Raw genomic sequence first — 16,914 nt, 5'->3', positions numbered from 1 at the left:
ATTTCATTACTCTTTTATATATATAGATAGGATGGAAATGGATAAAGATAAAGATATAAAGATTGTCTCATAAAGAAACGAATATATAAAAAGAAAACAATCATCGTGTTGGTGGTGGGAATTGTATATGTTTTGTATGTCTACGGTATGTATTTTTTGAGTTTAAATTTTTTTTTTTAAAAAAAGAGAATTTGCCTTCTACAGAGATGTTGCCCAGGAGATGCCTGGACGTGTTACCATCCTGCTGGGAGGCTTCTCTCATGTCCCTGTAAGCTAGAGCTGACAGATGGGAGCTCACCCCATCTCGCAGATTCGAACTGGCAAACTTCAGGTCAGCAACCCAACCTTCAGGTCAGCAATTCAGCCGGCACAAGGAGAGTAACTGTCATATATTTCTTTTTTGTTGCTCCTCTCCTATATTTATCCTCTAGACTGTACCACTATCTTATGACCCTGTTCCCCGTGGTTTTTATTCTTTTATTCTTATTTCTTTCTCACCCCAAGTTTTAACTTAGTGTTCATGTGGCCCACCCTGGTTTTTATTGCTTTTCTGATTTTGTGCTGTATAATGTATATTATTATCTATTGTATTGTTTAATTGTGTTATAATGTGTTGTTTTATATTTTGTTATATTGTATTGTTCTGGGCATGACCCCATGTAAGCCGCCCCGAGTCCCCGTTGGGGAGATGGTGGCGGGGTATAAATAAAGTTTTTTTATTATTATTATTATTATTATTATTATTATTATTATTATTATTATAAGTGATGGGAATTGACAAGGGGTTTTTGTCCCTAGAGAAGTAGTCACAAGAGTATTATTATTATTTATTATGACACAGCAAACAAGATAGATATGCTGGATTTCATATCACAAAATCACAAGTCAAACACTTCCCAAGTGTCTAGGACTGTGTGATGTATTTTCAGATGATGCACGCAGATCCCAGCAGGGTGGCCTTTTGCAGCTGGCAGATCGTAATTTTGTTAATGTCTATTGTTTCCAAATGCTGGCTGAGATCTTTTGGCATGGCACCCAATGTGCCCATCACCACCGGGACCACCTGCACTGGTTTCTGCCAGAGTCTTTGAAGTTCAAGCTCCTTCTCAATTCTATTAAAACCCTGAGTTGTGGGAAAGAGGAAGAACAGAAAGATTCAGGCCAGAAATGACACAAACACAGAGGGAACAGAACATAAAGATAAGAAGCATTCACAATTTGTTGCAAAAGCCAGTGAACAAAAAAGAACGAAACAGCTGAGTAAGAAGATGCTGATGGGAAAAAGATCAAGGTTTGAAAACGCGAGAAAGGAATAGAAAAACTCAAGAGAAGGACAGAGGAGAGCTTTTGCTTTTGCAATACCCTCTAACATTAAGAGCAAGAAAAAAAAATCTCAACATGGGTTAGAAAACAATAAAGTGATTGAGGAAGCAGGGGAAAGAGCACAGGACAAAGGTAGCCTTTGTTGCATATTGCTATCAGTTGCACTTTATTCAGGGTTGCACAGGAGTGGCAAAGACAGGCAAACTGTTGGACAGCTCCCAGCAGCTTATTTCTTCAGTGTTTTATTTCCTCCTCTATGGACATTTTATTCACAAACGTTTTTTCCCTCTTGTCTGCTTAGTCATGCAATGATAGCACTTTGATCCCACTTTTCACCTCCATGGTTTTATCTTATGGAACTCTGTGATTTGTAATGCTTTCATGTGTTCTCTGATGGAGAAATCTAGTTCCACACCAAGCTACAGGTTGAGTCTTCCCTCTCTGAAATGCTTGGACAATTTTTTGAGATATTGATTTTTTTATTTTGGAAAAGCAGGTGTCAAAGCTGAGCTGAAATTTTATTTTAAAAAAAGAGAGGAAATGGCTGGCTGTGTGAGAAGAGAAGCAACTGTCCCTCTGATCATACTTAACGGCTAAAGCAGCAGTTCTCAACCGGGGTTCCCAGATGTTTTTGGCCTACAACTCCCAGAAATCCCAGCCAGTTTACCAGGTGTTAGGATTTCTGGGAGTTGAAGGCCAAAACATCTGGGGACCCATAGGCTAAGAACCACTGGGCTTAAGAGTACTTTGCTTGAAATCATTTAAGAATTGTTCTTACAATACTTTTTGCTGGTGGACAAGAGAGACGTTTAGGGGGCTATAAGTAATAAGCAACGGGGGGGGGGGGGGTGTTGCACCCATCTCAGTCACCTTTCTGACAGCTGGTGCCATCTAGATCAGTGATGGCCAACCTATGACATGTGTGTCAGCACTGACACACCTGGCCATTTTTGCTGACACTCTTCCGCATGCAGATTGATTGGATGACTATGTATTTTGTGGCCAAATTTGGTGTGATTTGGTCCAGTGGTTTTGTTGTTTACGCCATGGGAATTATGCACATTACATCTATATATATAAAAGGGTAATGAATTTTCAGCCTAGGACAAAACAACAAAACTACACATCCCAGAAACACTAAACTTGGCAGCACAAGCCCTCATCCATGCCTCTACGTTCATACAACAAAAAGAAAAGAAAAATAAAGTCCTAATTAGAGGGAGAGGCATAATTGTTTTTATCCAATTGCTGCCAGTTAGAAGACTAAGCTCTGCCCACTTGGTCTCCTAGCAACCCACTCAGCCCAGGGGACAGGCAGAGTTAGGCCTCAATTAGGCCTCTTCCCCACTGCCTATAAAATACAGATTATCAGATTTGAACTGGATTATATGGCTGTGTAGACTCAAGGCCCTTCCACACAGCTATATAACCCATTTATAATCTTACTAACTGTGCCCGGCCACGCGTTGCTGTGGCGAAGTCTGGTGGTCTGGGAAATAAAGTATTGAGGAATTGGTGGTAGTTAAGGTAAAGGGTAAACGTTTTCCCCTGACATTAAGCCCAGTCATGTCTGATTCTGGGGGTTGGTGCTCATCTCCATTTCTAAGCCGAAGAGCCGGCGTTGTCCGTAGACTCCTCCAAGGTCATGTGGCATGACTGCATGGAGCGGCGTTACCTTCCCGCCGGAGCAGTACCTATTGATGCACTCACATTTGCATGTTTTTGAACTTCTGGGTTGGCAGAAGCTGGAGCTAACAGTGGGGGCTTTCTCCGCTCCCCAATTCAAACCTGTGGCCTTTCGGTCCAGAAGTTCAGCAGCTCAGCGCTTTAACACGCTGCGCCATCAGGGGATATTATTTCCTAAAGGTTGTGAATATACAATATTTCTGATTTTTTTTGTCTGTTGGAGGCAAGTATGAATGCTGCAATTAGGAAAAATGATTAGGATGTAATGGCCTTGCAGCTTTAAAGCCTGGCTGTTTCCTCCCTGAGTGAATTTTTTGTTGGGAGGTGTTAGCTGACCCTGATTGTTTCCTGTCTGGAATTCCCTTGTTTTCAGAGTGGTGTTGTTTGCGATATTTTATGTGCTTCTACTGTCTGTGGCCCTGAGAAAACAGAGGATTTGCCAGACTTTGATGATGGGAATACTTTGTTGGGAGGTGTTAGCTGGCCCTTATTGTTTCCTGTGTGGAATTCCCCTGTTTATTTACTGTCCTGGTTTTAGAGATTATATTGTTCTGCATTATTCTATCCCAGTAATTATTTCATATTAAAGTAGAATCTCACTTATCCAACATTCACTTATACAATGTTCTGGATTATCCAACGCAGTCTGCCTTTTCATAATCAATGTTTTTGTAGTCAGTGTTTTAAATGCATTGTGATATTTTAGTGGTAAATTTGTAATTACAGTACAGTAGAGTCTCACTTATCCAACATAAACGGGCTGGCAGAATATTGGATAAGCGAATATGTTGGATAATAAGGAGGGATTAAGGATAAGCCTATTAAACATCAAATTAAGTTATGATTTTACAAATTAAGCACCAAAACATCATGTTACACAACAAATTTGTCAGAAAAAGTAGTTCAATACACAGTAATGCTATGTAGTAATTACTATATTTATGAATTTAGCACCAAAATATCACGATATATTGAAAGCATTGACTACAAAAATGCGTTGGATAATCCAGAACATTGGATAAGCGAGTGTTGGATAAGTGAGACTCTACTGTAATTACTACATAGCATTACTGCACATGGAACTACTTTTTCTGTCAAATCTGTTGTATAATATGATGTTTTGGTGCTTAATTTGTATAACAATTACCTAATTTGATGTTTAATCGGCTTTTCCTGAATCCCTTCTTATTATACAACATATTCACTTATCCTGCCGGCCTGTTTATGTTAGATAAGTGAGACTCTACTGTATATTGATAATCTTATATTATCTCTTAGAACTGGATTATATGAGGCCCCTTCTTCACAGCTGTATAAAATGCACACTGAAGTGGATTATATGGCAGTGTGAAGTCAAGATAAGCCAGTGCAAAGCAGATAATATAAGATTATAAATGGGTTATATAGCTGTGTGGAAGGGCCTTGAGTCTACACTGCCATATAATCCAGTGCAAATTAGATAATCTGTGGAAGAAGCCTAAGTGAGGCCTAAATCTGCCTGTCTCCTAACTGAACCCTGGCTGTCCTTTGGCTGAGTTGGTTGCTAGGCAACCAAGTGGGCAGAAATTAGCCCTCTAAACTGGCAGCAAATGGATAAAAAAATTATTGCTCTCCCTCTTATTAGGACTTTATTTTTCTTTTCTTTTTGTTGTATCAACCTGGAGGCGTGGATGATGGGTTGTGTTGTCAAATTTCGAGGTTGGGGGGCCTGTACTTTTGTTGTTTTGTGAGTCGCCATGATGCCATCACTCTTTTATATATATAGATATTATCTGCTTTTAACTGGATTATCTTGACTCCACACTGCCATATAATCCACTTCAGTGTGCAGTCGGACACAACTGGACTTAATGTCAGGGGAGAAAACCTTTACCCTTTACCTTAACTACCACCAATTCCTCAATACTTTATTTCTCATACCACCATACTTCGCCACAGCAACGCGTGGCCGGGCACAGCTATTATATTATAAATATTTGATACTACTTTCTTTTCTAATTTTAAAATCCTATCCCAATATCTTGTAAAGTTTCAACCTAGTTTGTAGCAGCCACAAACACGAGGTTTCTGAAGTATAACAACTACTTTCAAAGTAAACACCATACAATTAAACAGAAAATAACACTTTCCAACCAGGAACAAAATTTTATTTTTTTTACATAGTGTAATCTTATGGTCTGGACCAGGCACTTTTTTTTGATGCAAGAGATGTTTCTCCCTCCTGAGCTCTGTGGCTCCTCCACAGTCATCAGACATGGAAATGGCGAGGATCTATGACAAAAAGACCTTGCACACTGCTATGTGTGAATTGGTTTATTGCCAGATCAAGGCCCTGAAACATGACCCATTAAGGCTAGTTACATAAATCCGGGTGGAGGACTTGGGAACTTAGACTGGCACCGAGCTTTGCCAGTTGGAGGCAGGGAAGCAGGAGCTATGGCTGTACTGAAAGCACGCAGCGTCCTGGTGACTGGATCCAACCGGGGCATTGGCTTGGAGCTGGTCAGGCAGCTGCTTGAGAAAAGCAATCGTCCAGAAAGGATTTTTGCCACCTGCCGGGAACCAGAAGGACCACGTGCCCAGGTAGGTTCAGACATGACATCACCTCTCTTGGGGGTTAGATGTCCCGACAGGCGAATTCAACATGTCTAGCAGCTTGTGTAAAGTGATGGAGAGCCCATCCCTTATGAAACTTTTAAAGAGAGAATCAACATTTCTTCCTAGATTTAGGAAGCCATTTTTTTTTCCAAACTGCTGAGTATTGTATAGGTAGGTAAAGATTTCCCCCTGACATTACATCTAGTCGTGTCCGACTCTGGGGGTTGGTGCTCATCTCCATTACTAAGCTGAAGAGCCGGCATTGTCCATAGACACCTCCAAGGTCATGTGGCCGGCATGACTGTATGGAGTGCCGTTACCTTCCCGCTGGAGCAGTGCCTATTGATCAACTCACATTTGCATGTTTTCAAACTGCTAAGTTGGCAGAAGCTGGGGCTAACAGTGGGAGCTCACCCCGCTCCCGGAATCGAACCACCAACCTTTTGGTTAGCAAGTTCAGCAGCTCAGTGGTTTAACCTGCTGCACCACTGTGGGCATTGCATAGCCTGCTCTATACAAATTTATGTAAGCAGGGGAAAGAAATAAGAGCTCTTACAACTTGTCGAAGTGATAACTAACATTATGAAATAAAATTTATTTATTTATTTATTTATTTACAGTATTTATATTCCGCCCTTCTCACCCCAAAGGGGACTCAGGGCGGATCACATTACACATACAGCAGAGTCTCACTTATCCAACACTTGCTTATCCAACGTTCTGGATTATCCAACGCATTTTTGTAGTCAATGTTTTCAATACATCATGATATTTTGGTGCTAAATTCGTAAATACCGTAATTACTACATAGCATTACGTCGTATTGAACTACTTTTTCTGTCAAATTTGTTGTATAACATGATGTTTTGGTGCTTAATTTATAAAATCATATCCTAATTTAATGTTTAATAGGCTTTTCCTTAATCCCTCCTTATTATCCAACATATTCGCTTATCCAACGTTCTGCCGGCCCGTTTACGTTGGATAAGCGAGACTCTACTGTATAAGGTAAACATTCAATGCCTTTAACATAGAACAAAGACAAGACAAACATAGGCTCCGAGCCAGCCTCGAACTCATGACCTCTTGGTCAGAGTAATTTGTTGCAGCTGGCTTCAGCTGGTTGGCTGCTCACCAGCCTGCGCCACAGCCCGGCCTGGAAAAAAAATCTGTTCCTGGTGTGAAAGTGTTATATCCTGTCTAATTGTGACTTTGAAAGAAGTTGTTACACTCCAGAAACTTCGTTTTTGTGGCTGCCACAAACTATGTTGACTTGGTTGAAACTCTATGAGATATTCACTAAAAAACTATAGCAAAATGTGCTGCAGGATGTCCCGCAAAAACAAAGTTTTGGAAGTTTAATAAACGGTTTCCACGTTTTTTGATAGACCCAATTAGGAAATGACATTTAAAACCCAGAAACAAATATTGTGTTACATATTGTAGTTGGTTTTCACTAGTTGTGAGAACATATCCTAAAGCATATGTATCAAACTCAAGGCTCATGGGCTGAATCCAGACTGCCATGTGACCCTCCAACTCCTGTCTTTCTCATCATCAGACATCATGACTAGGGATGATGGGAGTTGTGATACATTAACATCTTGAAGGCTGTAGTTTATTCTGTTTAGTCAGGAGAGTGGGGTTTAGATTTAGATACAAGGTTTGTGGATATGATGTCTGATGTTAAAATGCCCTTTAACTTTTCCCCAGTCTCTGAGCCACAAGTGCTGCTGGGTTGTAATTCACATGACAAATAATCAAAAGTGATGGGAGTTCAATAACATCTATGGGCCCAAACTGAATAAAAGCTAGTTTTTTATCATTATGTAAAAAAAAATTACAGTTGGGCCTCTGTATCTACAGATTCTATGAATTCAATGGCTCTTTGAAGGCTGATTTGGCCCTCTGTGAAAATGAGTTTGACACACTTCTGTCCTAAAAGAATAATACTCTGGGTTTTACCTCTGGGACTTACAGTAGAATAAATGTCTAGATGGATAGGGATTCTCAAACTTTTCCCCACAGTCTTTCTTTTTCTTGCTGAAACATAGTTGCATGACTTTGAACTCTTGCCCAGGAGGACTCCACACTCAGAGAAGACTTTTGTTGAGCTACAACAATGGTACAAGTCAGGCAAACAATGCAACAATTTTGGTGAGCCACACTCTTCAATTTTCTTTCACAACAAATAAATCAAATAATGTAAGGCGGTTGCTGAGTCACTATCTGAGTCACACATGCAGAATGTAACCTTCCATAGTATCTCCTTATTATTCCATCTAATTCAGGCTTCATCTACACTGCCAAATAAAATCCAGATTATCTGCTTTCAACTGGATTATATGACCATGTAAAAAAATTTTTCCCCTGATGTTAAGTCCAGTCATGTCTGACTGGGGGTTGGTGCTCATCTCCATTTCTAAGCCGAAGAGCCGGCGTTGTCCATAGACTCCTCCAAGGTCATGCGGCCAGCATGACTGCATGGAGCGCCGTTGCCATCCCGCCGGAGCAGTACCTATTGATCTACTCACATTGGCATGTTTTTGAACTGTTAGGTTGGCAGAAGCTGGAGCTAATAGCCGGCACTCATGCCGCTCCCGGGATTTGAACCTGGGACCTTTCGGTCTCATGTAGACTCATATACATGGGGCCGGGCTGTGGCGCAGTTGGCTAGTAACCAGCTGCAATAAATCACTACTGACCGAGAGGTCATGAGTTCAAAGCCCGGGTCGGGTTAAGCCCCCGACCATTAAATAGCCCGGCTTGCTGTTGACCTATGCAGCCCCGAAAGACAGTTGCATCTGTCAAGTAGGGAAATTTAGGTATGCTTTATGCGGGAGGCTAATTTAATTAATTTACAACACCATAAAACTGCCAGCAAAACACGAGGAAAGGAACGAGGAAGTACGGCCACTAGTGGACAGTGAAGCAACAGCTCCCCCTGTGGCCGGAATCGTGAAGCTGGAAAAATGTTAAATGCCTCTGTGTCAGTCTATACTGTATGTTGTTTGTCTGTTGGCATTGAATGTTTGCCATATATGTGTTCATTGTAATCCGCCCTGAGTCCCCTTCGGGGTGAGAAGGGCGGAATATAAATACTGCAAATAAATAAATAAATAAATAATTATTTGCCTTGATAATCTGGATTATATAGCAATGTAGAAGAGGTCTCAGACTCAATTTCCAGGATGATCTTGATCCAACCAAAGTGTTGTTTGTATGTCTTTCAGAAATTGAAGGATTTGGCTGCAAAGCACAAGGAAGTGGAGATCGTCCAACTGGGTATGTGCTTGTCCTCCACCCTCACAACCGTCTTATCTGATTTGAAATGATAAATAGAATCAGTGGATGGAATGTTATTAGGTAAATTTGAGGAGCTCTGGGTAAAACTAGACAGTTCAGTAGAATTGTGCATTGAAAGGGGGATCCATTCCAAGACCCTTTGTCTGATGCAAATTTTGTGTAAAAACTGGGAGAGATCAGGTCTGGTCAGGGCTCCCCGTTCCCTGGCTGGCATTCCACTGAAAAGCTGAAAATACTGCACAAAACTGAAATACACCCATCTGTCCTAGCCTCATAGACCTGCTACCCCACAGAGAGGAAGAGTATCCAAAGGAAGGCCTCACATGATGGGAGTGGGTTTCTTGCACTAAGCTATTGGAAGAAGCCTTCTCCCTGGGTGCCAATTCTGGTGGGAAGTCCAGCTGCGCAGAACCATGCAACTTGCTCGGATGAGAAAGGTGTCTCCCTCCTCTGCTGAGAGAAGTGCATTATGGAGAACAAACAGTAGGAAAATAGGAGTTACAGGGAGTTGCAGCAGCGCTGTTCAAAGGCCAGTGGTGTCTTTTCAGGGAGGGAAATTGTTCATGTTCCCCACCTTCAGAGTCTTCTCTTTGTTGCTGTAGACACGGCTGAGCCATCCAGCATCAAGAGCGCTGCTGCCAGAGTCAGTGAGCAGCTGAAAGGAACTGGATTAAATCTGTTGATAAACAATGCGGCGACTCTAAATTTAAACACTTTGGACACAGAGACATCAGATGGCATGGCTGAGGTGTTCAAGACCAATGTGATTGGACCATTTGTGGTAGGGCAGGTAAGACCGTCCTAAGGTCTCTCTGGCTGAACCCTTTCTTATGGGAAAATAAATGGACTGTGATCTTCTTGGACATGATACTTTAGGTAGGCCTGCTATTTTCTTGGATCAAGTGTGGGGAAGGTGATCTGGTTGGGAGGAGGTCCATCTTGAGTAGCCGCACCACTTGACTCCAAAGCTAGTGATGCTACTGAATTGTGATGGTAGAGCAGCAGAGGTTACACTTGTGGAACCATAACTGCAAGTAGTTTCCTCTGAAGAAATTCTACACAAACTCTGGAAACTATGTTTTGTCTTATATCTATTTGCACTCTCACTCAGGCAAACTTTGATTGCTCAAGAAGATGCCCAGTTGTCATGACAGAGTGTTTCCCTCTCCTTGATCCCTCCTTTTTCTCCAGGCATTCCTGCCCTTGCTGAGGAAGGCATCTCAGGAAAGTCCCCAGAAAGGGATGAGTTGCAGCAAAGCTGCCATCGTCAACATATCCAGTGAAGGCGGCTCCATCACCAATGTTTTAATGTGGAATATGGTACAGGCCTTGTCTTACCGTTGCAGCAAGGTACGGAGAGACCAATGGTGTTCGAGTTTGAGTGGTGGTGAAGGTCTTTGAAGTTCAATCTTGAGGTTCTGAGAGCGGCTGAGTTTTTCCTGTTGTTTTTCGTCAATGCGACTGTCACCTGGGATGGCAACATCAATGATCCAAACCTTTTTCTTTTCCACAACTGTGATGTCTGGTGTGTTATGTTCCAGAACTTTGTCAGCCTGGATTTGAAAGTCCCACAGTATCTTTGCGTGCTCATTTTCCAATACTTTTGCTGGTTTGTGATCCCACCAGTTCTTTACTGCTGGCAGGTGGTACTTGAGGCATAAGTTCCAATGAATCATTTGGGCCACATAGTTGTGCCTCTGTTTGTAGTCTGTCTGTGCGATTTTCTTACAGCTGAGGATATGATCAATGGTTTTGTCGGTTTTCTTGCAGAGTCTGCATTTTGGGTCATCAGCTGATTTTTCGATCTTGGCCTTGATTGCCTTTGTCCTGATGTCTTGCTCCTGAGCTGCAAGGATCAGGCCTTCTGTCTCCTTCTTCAGGGTCCCATTTGTGAGCCAGAGCCAGGTCTTCTCCTTATCAGCTTTTCCTTCAATTTTGTCAAGGAACTTTCCATGCAATGCTTTGTTGTGCCAGCTGTCAGCTCTAGTTTGTAGTGCAGTTTTCTTGTACTGATTTTTTTTCTGCTGTGCTTTGAGGAGTTTCTGATTTTTGATTTCAATCAAAGCGGGTTCTTCACTTTGCTTTATATCTTCTGCCAGGGCATGTTCTTCTTCTTTGACTGCTTGTTTTACTTGTAAGAGTCCTCTGCCTCCTGATCTTCTAAGCAGATATAGTCGGTCAACATCACTGCAAGGGTGCAGTGAATGATGAATGGTCATGAGTTTTCTTGTTATTCTGTCCAAATTATTATTATTATTATTATTATTATTATTATTATTATTATTATTCTTTAGCCCCTGATGGCATAGTGGATTAAAGCCTTGTGACTTGAAGGTTGGGTTGCTGATCTGAAAGTTGCCAGGTTCGAATCCCACCAGGGGAGAGTGCGGATGAGCTCCCTCTATCAGCTCCAGCTCCATGCGGGGACATGAGAGAAGCCTCCCACAAGGATGATCAAAAACATCAACATCTGGGTGTCTCCTGGGCAATGTCCTTGCAGACAGCCAATTCTCTCATACCAGAAGCGACTTGCAGTTTCTCAAGTCGTTCCTGACACACACACACAAAAAAAGCCTCATATAGTTTTAACTGAAAAACAAATGGGATGAGAATCAATATTTCCCGTTCTGCTTCATTGACCAACTGTCAGCATTTCCTTGTATCATATGGGTTTGGGGCAGAACAATTATATCTCATGGAAAGAACTGCTTTTAAACTGGTGTCAGTCTCCTTTAATGTAAAGGTAAAGGTAAAGGTAAAGGTTTCCCCTGACATTAAGTCCAGTCGTGTCTGACTCTGGGGGTTGGTGCTCATCTCCATTTCTAAGCCGAAGAGCCAGCATTGTCTGTAGACACCTCCAAGGTCATGTGGCCGGCATGATTGCTGGAGCGGTACCTATTGATCTACTCACATTTGCATGTTTTCGAACTGCTAGGTTGGCAGAAGCTGGAGCTAACAGCGGGCGCTCACTCTGCTCCCGGGTTTTGAATCTGGGACCTTTTGGTCTGCAAGTTCAGCAGCTCAGCGCTTTAACACACTGAGCCACCGGAGGCTCCCCTTTAATGTAAGGGGCTTTTAAAAAAAGTAATACTGGCCATGTGATGAATATAAAATGAATGTATTGCCAGCTCTTAGGTTTCCATGTGTGAGTGTGATGAGGAAATAAGAGGGGCGATTCTCTACGCTGAAAGGACCGTCTCCTGGGCTTTCCATCTCAATGTGATGAGGTCACAGAATCAATCTCCTTTTGTCTGGCCTTTCTCCTTCCTAGGCTGCTCTGAATATGCTCACAAAGTGCCAGTCCCTGGGATATTCAGATGACAAGATCCTGTGCGTTGCGTTGCATCCTGGATGGGTGCAGACAGACATGGGAAATGCAGCAGTAAGTAATTCACAATGGAAACTCTGAACTACAAAGAAGCTTACCAAACTCATTTATCAGTACTTGCTTTGGCTTAAATCATAGTAAAGTTCTGAATGAACAAGGAGTTTATAATATTAAATGTATCTGATCCAGCATGGACATCTATATTAGTTTCTGCCCCATATAGATTATCATGTGAGATGTTTTAAGTTTTAAAGTCTAAATCAGTGGTGGCCAACCTATGACACGTGTGTCAGCATTGACATGCCTAGCCATTTTTGTTGACACGCTGCCACGTGCAGATTGATTGGATGACTAATGTCTTTTGTGGCCAAATTTGGTGTGATTTGGTCCAATGATTTTGTTGTTTACTCCATGGGAATTATGCACATTACACACACACACACACACACACAAAATCATTCTATTATTCTATTATTATTGTAGTATATTATTATATTATTACTATTATGTTATTATTATATTATTCATTATTCATGACAACATTAAAACTAGAATAGAGAGAAATCAGTGTGGAAACTGCAAGAAGTACCATAGATTGTTGTACATGGAAATAATGGTAGTAAATAGTTTTTGATTTATTAAATACAGTTATATATTACAATTATATATTTTTGTTATTTAAACTACAGTAGAGTCTCACTTATCCAACGTTCTGGATTATCCAACACATTTTTGTAGTCAATGTTTTCAATATATCATGATATTTTGGTGCTAAATTCGTAAATACCGTAATTAGTACATAGCATTAATGTGTAATGAACTACTTTTTCTGTCAAATTTGTTATATAACATGATGTTTTGGTGCTTAATTTGTAAAATCATAACCTATTTTGATGTTTAATAGGCTTTTTCTTAATCTCTCCTTATTATCCAACATATTCACTTATCCAACATTCTGCCGGCCCGTTTATGTTGGATAAGTGAGACTCTACTGTATATATATTGTGAAATTATGGTGGTTTTTTTCTCAAAGTGACACACTACCCAAGTCATGCTAGGTTTTTTGGTGAATTTTGACACACCAAATGCAAAAGGTTGCCCATCATTGCTCTAGTCTTTAGAAGTGGGTGCCAAGGTGGAAGGGAAGGGGGCCAGAAAGTTCCAAACTGACTAGTTTAATATCTGTTCGGTAAAATATGGTGTAAAACCGGGATGGGAATCATGCAGCACTCTATATGTTGTTTGACTACAGCTCCCAGCATTCTTCACCAATGCTATGCAAACTAGGGCTGTTGGGAGTAGTAGCTCAACAACATCCGGAGCGCAGCATGATCTCAAACCCTGGTGTAAACCATCACTAAACATATTATTAATGTTATCATCACTGCCAGCATCATCATAACTGCAAAGCTGGAACCAAGCAAATGTTTAAAATGTTGTAACTAATGCAAGTTTTACAAATGTGTAAAAATGAGCCTTGTATTGAGGAGGGAGGGTGGTCAACTTAGCTCTTGCAAAGGGAAGGCCTGCCTCACAGACTAGGGAGAACTAGGAAGGTGAAAACACCAGCTTTCATGCATTGTACCTATACACCCAGTTATATAACCAGATTTATATATCTAACTACATATGCATCTTAAAATTTTATAATTCATGTTTTAATAGAGTTTTTTTTATTGATATGGTATTGTTGTAATGTTTATTGATTTTGTTATTGTTTTATTGAATGTGTTCTGGGCAATGTAAATTGCCGACTGTTGTAAGCCACCCTGAATCCCTACGGGTGAGAAGGGCAGGGTAAAAGTGAATAAATAAATTTAGAGAATTCGGCTGGCATTTAGCACTTGAATTTAGCATTTAGACCAATGATGGGCAACCTTTTGCACTTGGTGTGTCAAAATTCACCAAAAAATCTAGCATGACTTGGGTGGTGTGTCACTTTGAGAATGTGGATTTTGCTACATTATTCCTGTGTCTCTCGCCTTAATCTCTCTTTCCAGGCTCAGGCCCCGTTGACGGTAGACCAGAGTGTGGGAGCCATTCTGAACACTTTTGCCCATCTCTCAGAAAAAGATAACGGGACTTTTGTGAATTGGGAGGGGAAAGCCATTCCCTGGTGAGGCACTCAGCATTACTTGCATCCAGCAGTCAATTGACCGTTGCCAATGGAAAAACCCAACCGTCCAGAAATTGTTGCTTTTATTGTTTTCTCATCAATAAATACCATCTTACATCTTCTTCTTCCTTCTATTCTGTATACAAGAAATCCTTGTAATTTCTCTTGTCTTTTTTGGTGTGTGTGCGGGGAAGAAGTTGCTTTGATGCCATAACATTTTAGGAAAATGGCATTCATGCAAGGCAATTAGGTTTCTCAGCTGTGAAACTGATGTACCTAGTTATCTCTTGAACTGTTAGAAACAAAGATATGCCAATGCACAAAAAATATGCCATATATATATATATATATATATATATATATATATATATAAAAAGGTAATGAAATTTCATCCTAGGACAAAATAACAAAACTACACATCCCAGAAACACTAAACTTGGCAGAACAACCCCTCATCCATGCCTCTACATTCATACAACAAAAAGAAAAGAAAAATAAAGTCCTAATTAGAGGGAGAGGCATAATTGTTTTTATCCAATTGCTGCCAGTTAGAAGACTAAGCTCCGCCCACTTGGTCTCCTAGCAACCCACTCAGCCCAGGGGATAGGCAGAGTTAGGCCTCACTTAGGCCTCTTCCACGCTGTCTATCAAATACAGATTATCTGATTTTAACTGGATTATATGGCCGTGTAGACTCAAGGCCCTTCCACACAGCTATATAACCCATTTATAATGGACTTAATGTAAGGTAAAACCTTTACCCTTTACCTTAACTACCACCAGTTCCTCAATACAGTAGAGTCTCACTTATCCAAGCTTAACGGGCCGGCAGAAGCTTGGATAAGCGAATATCTTGGATAATAAGGAGGGATTAAGGAAAAGCCTATTAAACATCAAATTACATTATGATTTTACAAATTAAGCACCAAAACATCATGTTATACAACAAATTTGACAGAAAAAGTAGTTCAATACGCAGTAATGTTATGTTGTAATTACTGTATTTACAAATTTAGCACCAAAATATCACAATATATTGAAAACATTGACTTCAAAAATGGCTTGGATAATCCAGAAACTTGGATAAGCGAGGCTTGGATAAGTGAGACTCTACTGTACTTTATTTCTCATACCACCATACTTCGCCACAGCAACGCGTGGCCGGGCACAGCTAGTATATATATATATATATACACACACACACACACAGAGCAGATTTTCAGAAGCATTCCTTTTAGTTGCCCAAAAACATATACTCTTTCTTAAAATATATTTGCTTTTAAATCATGGTCTCAAGAAACAAAAATAAGCAGACTTCTTAAAAAGTGACATAGTTATTAAGTGTATTATTAATAATAATGTGTATTAAAAGTGTATTATAGTTGGTTTACTCACAAACTTCATGTAATCAGCATATAGGTATGTTGCATATCAATCCAGTTACTGATAGATTTGAAGCAGTTTCTCTATGTAGGTAACACAGGGTATCTTTCTTATAATCAACAGTCAAAAGTCCAAAGCATCTCTCTGTTCTGAGAATCTAATAGAGTCTCTATAGTCTGTTTCAACAAACTTCTAAACTGTACGGTTTCTACTGAAGTCTCTAAGCATACATCTGTTTGTACTGAAATTTCTAAGCATACTGTTCCTAAAATGGAGCCTGAGTCCTGAATAAGCCCAGATCTCATCACACGGTCTGCAAACGGAGAGACATATTGTTGCATGGCTGTTCTATCTAGATGTACAATGCCAAGAATACAAAGACTCCGATTCAGTTTAGGACAAAGAAGCATGCAGAAAATATACTTTTAGATAAGTGTAAAAGAGAGTTATCTTCTACAGAAAGAATAAAGGCTGCAATTGGTTTCCTATGTTTGGAGTTTTACTTGTCATCTTAAAAACAGCAACAACAACGTCCATGTGTTGCTGTGAGTTTTCTGGGCTGTATGGCTATGTTCCAGAAGCATTCTCTCCTGACGTTTCTCCCACATCTTTGGCAGGCATCCTCAGAGGTTGTGAGGTCTGTTGGAAACTAGGCAAGTGGGGTTCATATATCTGTTGAATGTCCAGATATATAAACCCCACCCTGGACATTTCACAGATATATAAACCCCACCTGCCTAGTTTCCAACACTCATACCTCTGAGGATGGCTGCCATAGATGTTGGCGAAACGTCAGGAGAGAATGCTTCTGGAATATGGCCATACAGCCCAGAAAACTCACAGCAACAGCAACCCCGAAGGACGTTAAAACTTTCGACAACATCATTTTTCCTCCTTTTTGTACAAGCAAGATGGTCTTCGTTTCAAATATACATCACAAGGCTGCAAGTTAATTCTTCCCTATAAACAAATTCTTACAGTCACGAACACCTTAAGATCAATAGGGTTACCAAAGTGAAATTGAATAGTGTTGTGCAACTTTAATGGTTGTGTACATGAAGGAATTTCAGCAGGTGTTGCTTGTTACATGGTTGTGTGATAAGGACATTATGGCCTTGTCAAAGGGCAGTTTTAAACAACTATTTAAATTAGGATGTGGATTAAAGTGAGCCGG

The 16,914-nt window shown here is 40.6% G+C and overlaps 1 protein-coding gene across 2 annotated transcripts; it reads left to right on the top strand.

Moving 5' to 3' along the window:
• Window positions 1-5,393: 5,393 nt before the first annotated feature.
• On the top strand, window positions 5,394-14,479 carry LOC100567542 (C-signal). Of its 2 annotated transcripts, XM_016996224.2 has the most exons (7): window positions 5,489-5,592; window positions 7,662-7,764; window positions 8,841-8,892; window positions 9,516-9,703; window positions 10,105-10,263; window positions 12,185-12,295; window positions 14,242-14,479. In XM_016996224.2, exons 2-7 carry the CDS (start codon window positions 7,666-7,668, stop codon window positions 14,359-14,361), a joined length of 729 nt encoding a protein of 242 aa, XP_016851713.2. In that variant the 5' UTR covers window positions 5,489-5,592; window positions 7,662-7,665; the 3' UTR covers window positions 14,362-14,479. The 2 variants fall into 2 exon arrangements, with proteins under 2 accessions (XP_003225382.2, XP_016851713.2); XM_003225334.3 differs by lacking the exon at window positions 7,662-7,764 and having other exon boundaries at window positions 5,394-5,592.
• The last annotated feature ends 2,435 nt before the right edge of the window (window positions 14,480-16,914 follow it).

Source organism: Anolis carolinensis, unplaced genomic scaffold, assembly GCF_035594765.1.
Source record: "Anolis carolinensis isolate JA03-04 unplaced genomic scaffold, rAnoCar3.1.pri scaffold_9, whole genome shotgun sequence".
NCBI lineage: Eukaryota > Metazoa > Chordata > Lepidosauria > Squamata > Dactyloidae > Anolis > Anolis carolinensis.
The sequence above is the reverse complement of the archived record's forward strand: the minus strand, read 5'-3'. Positions and strand labels throughout refer to the sequence as shown.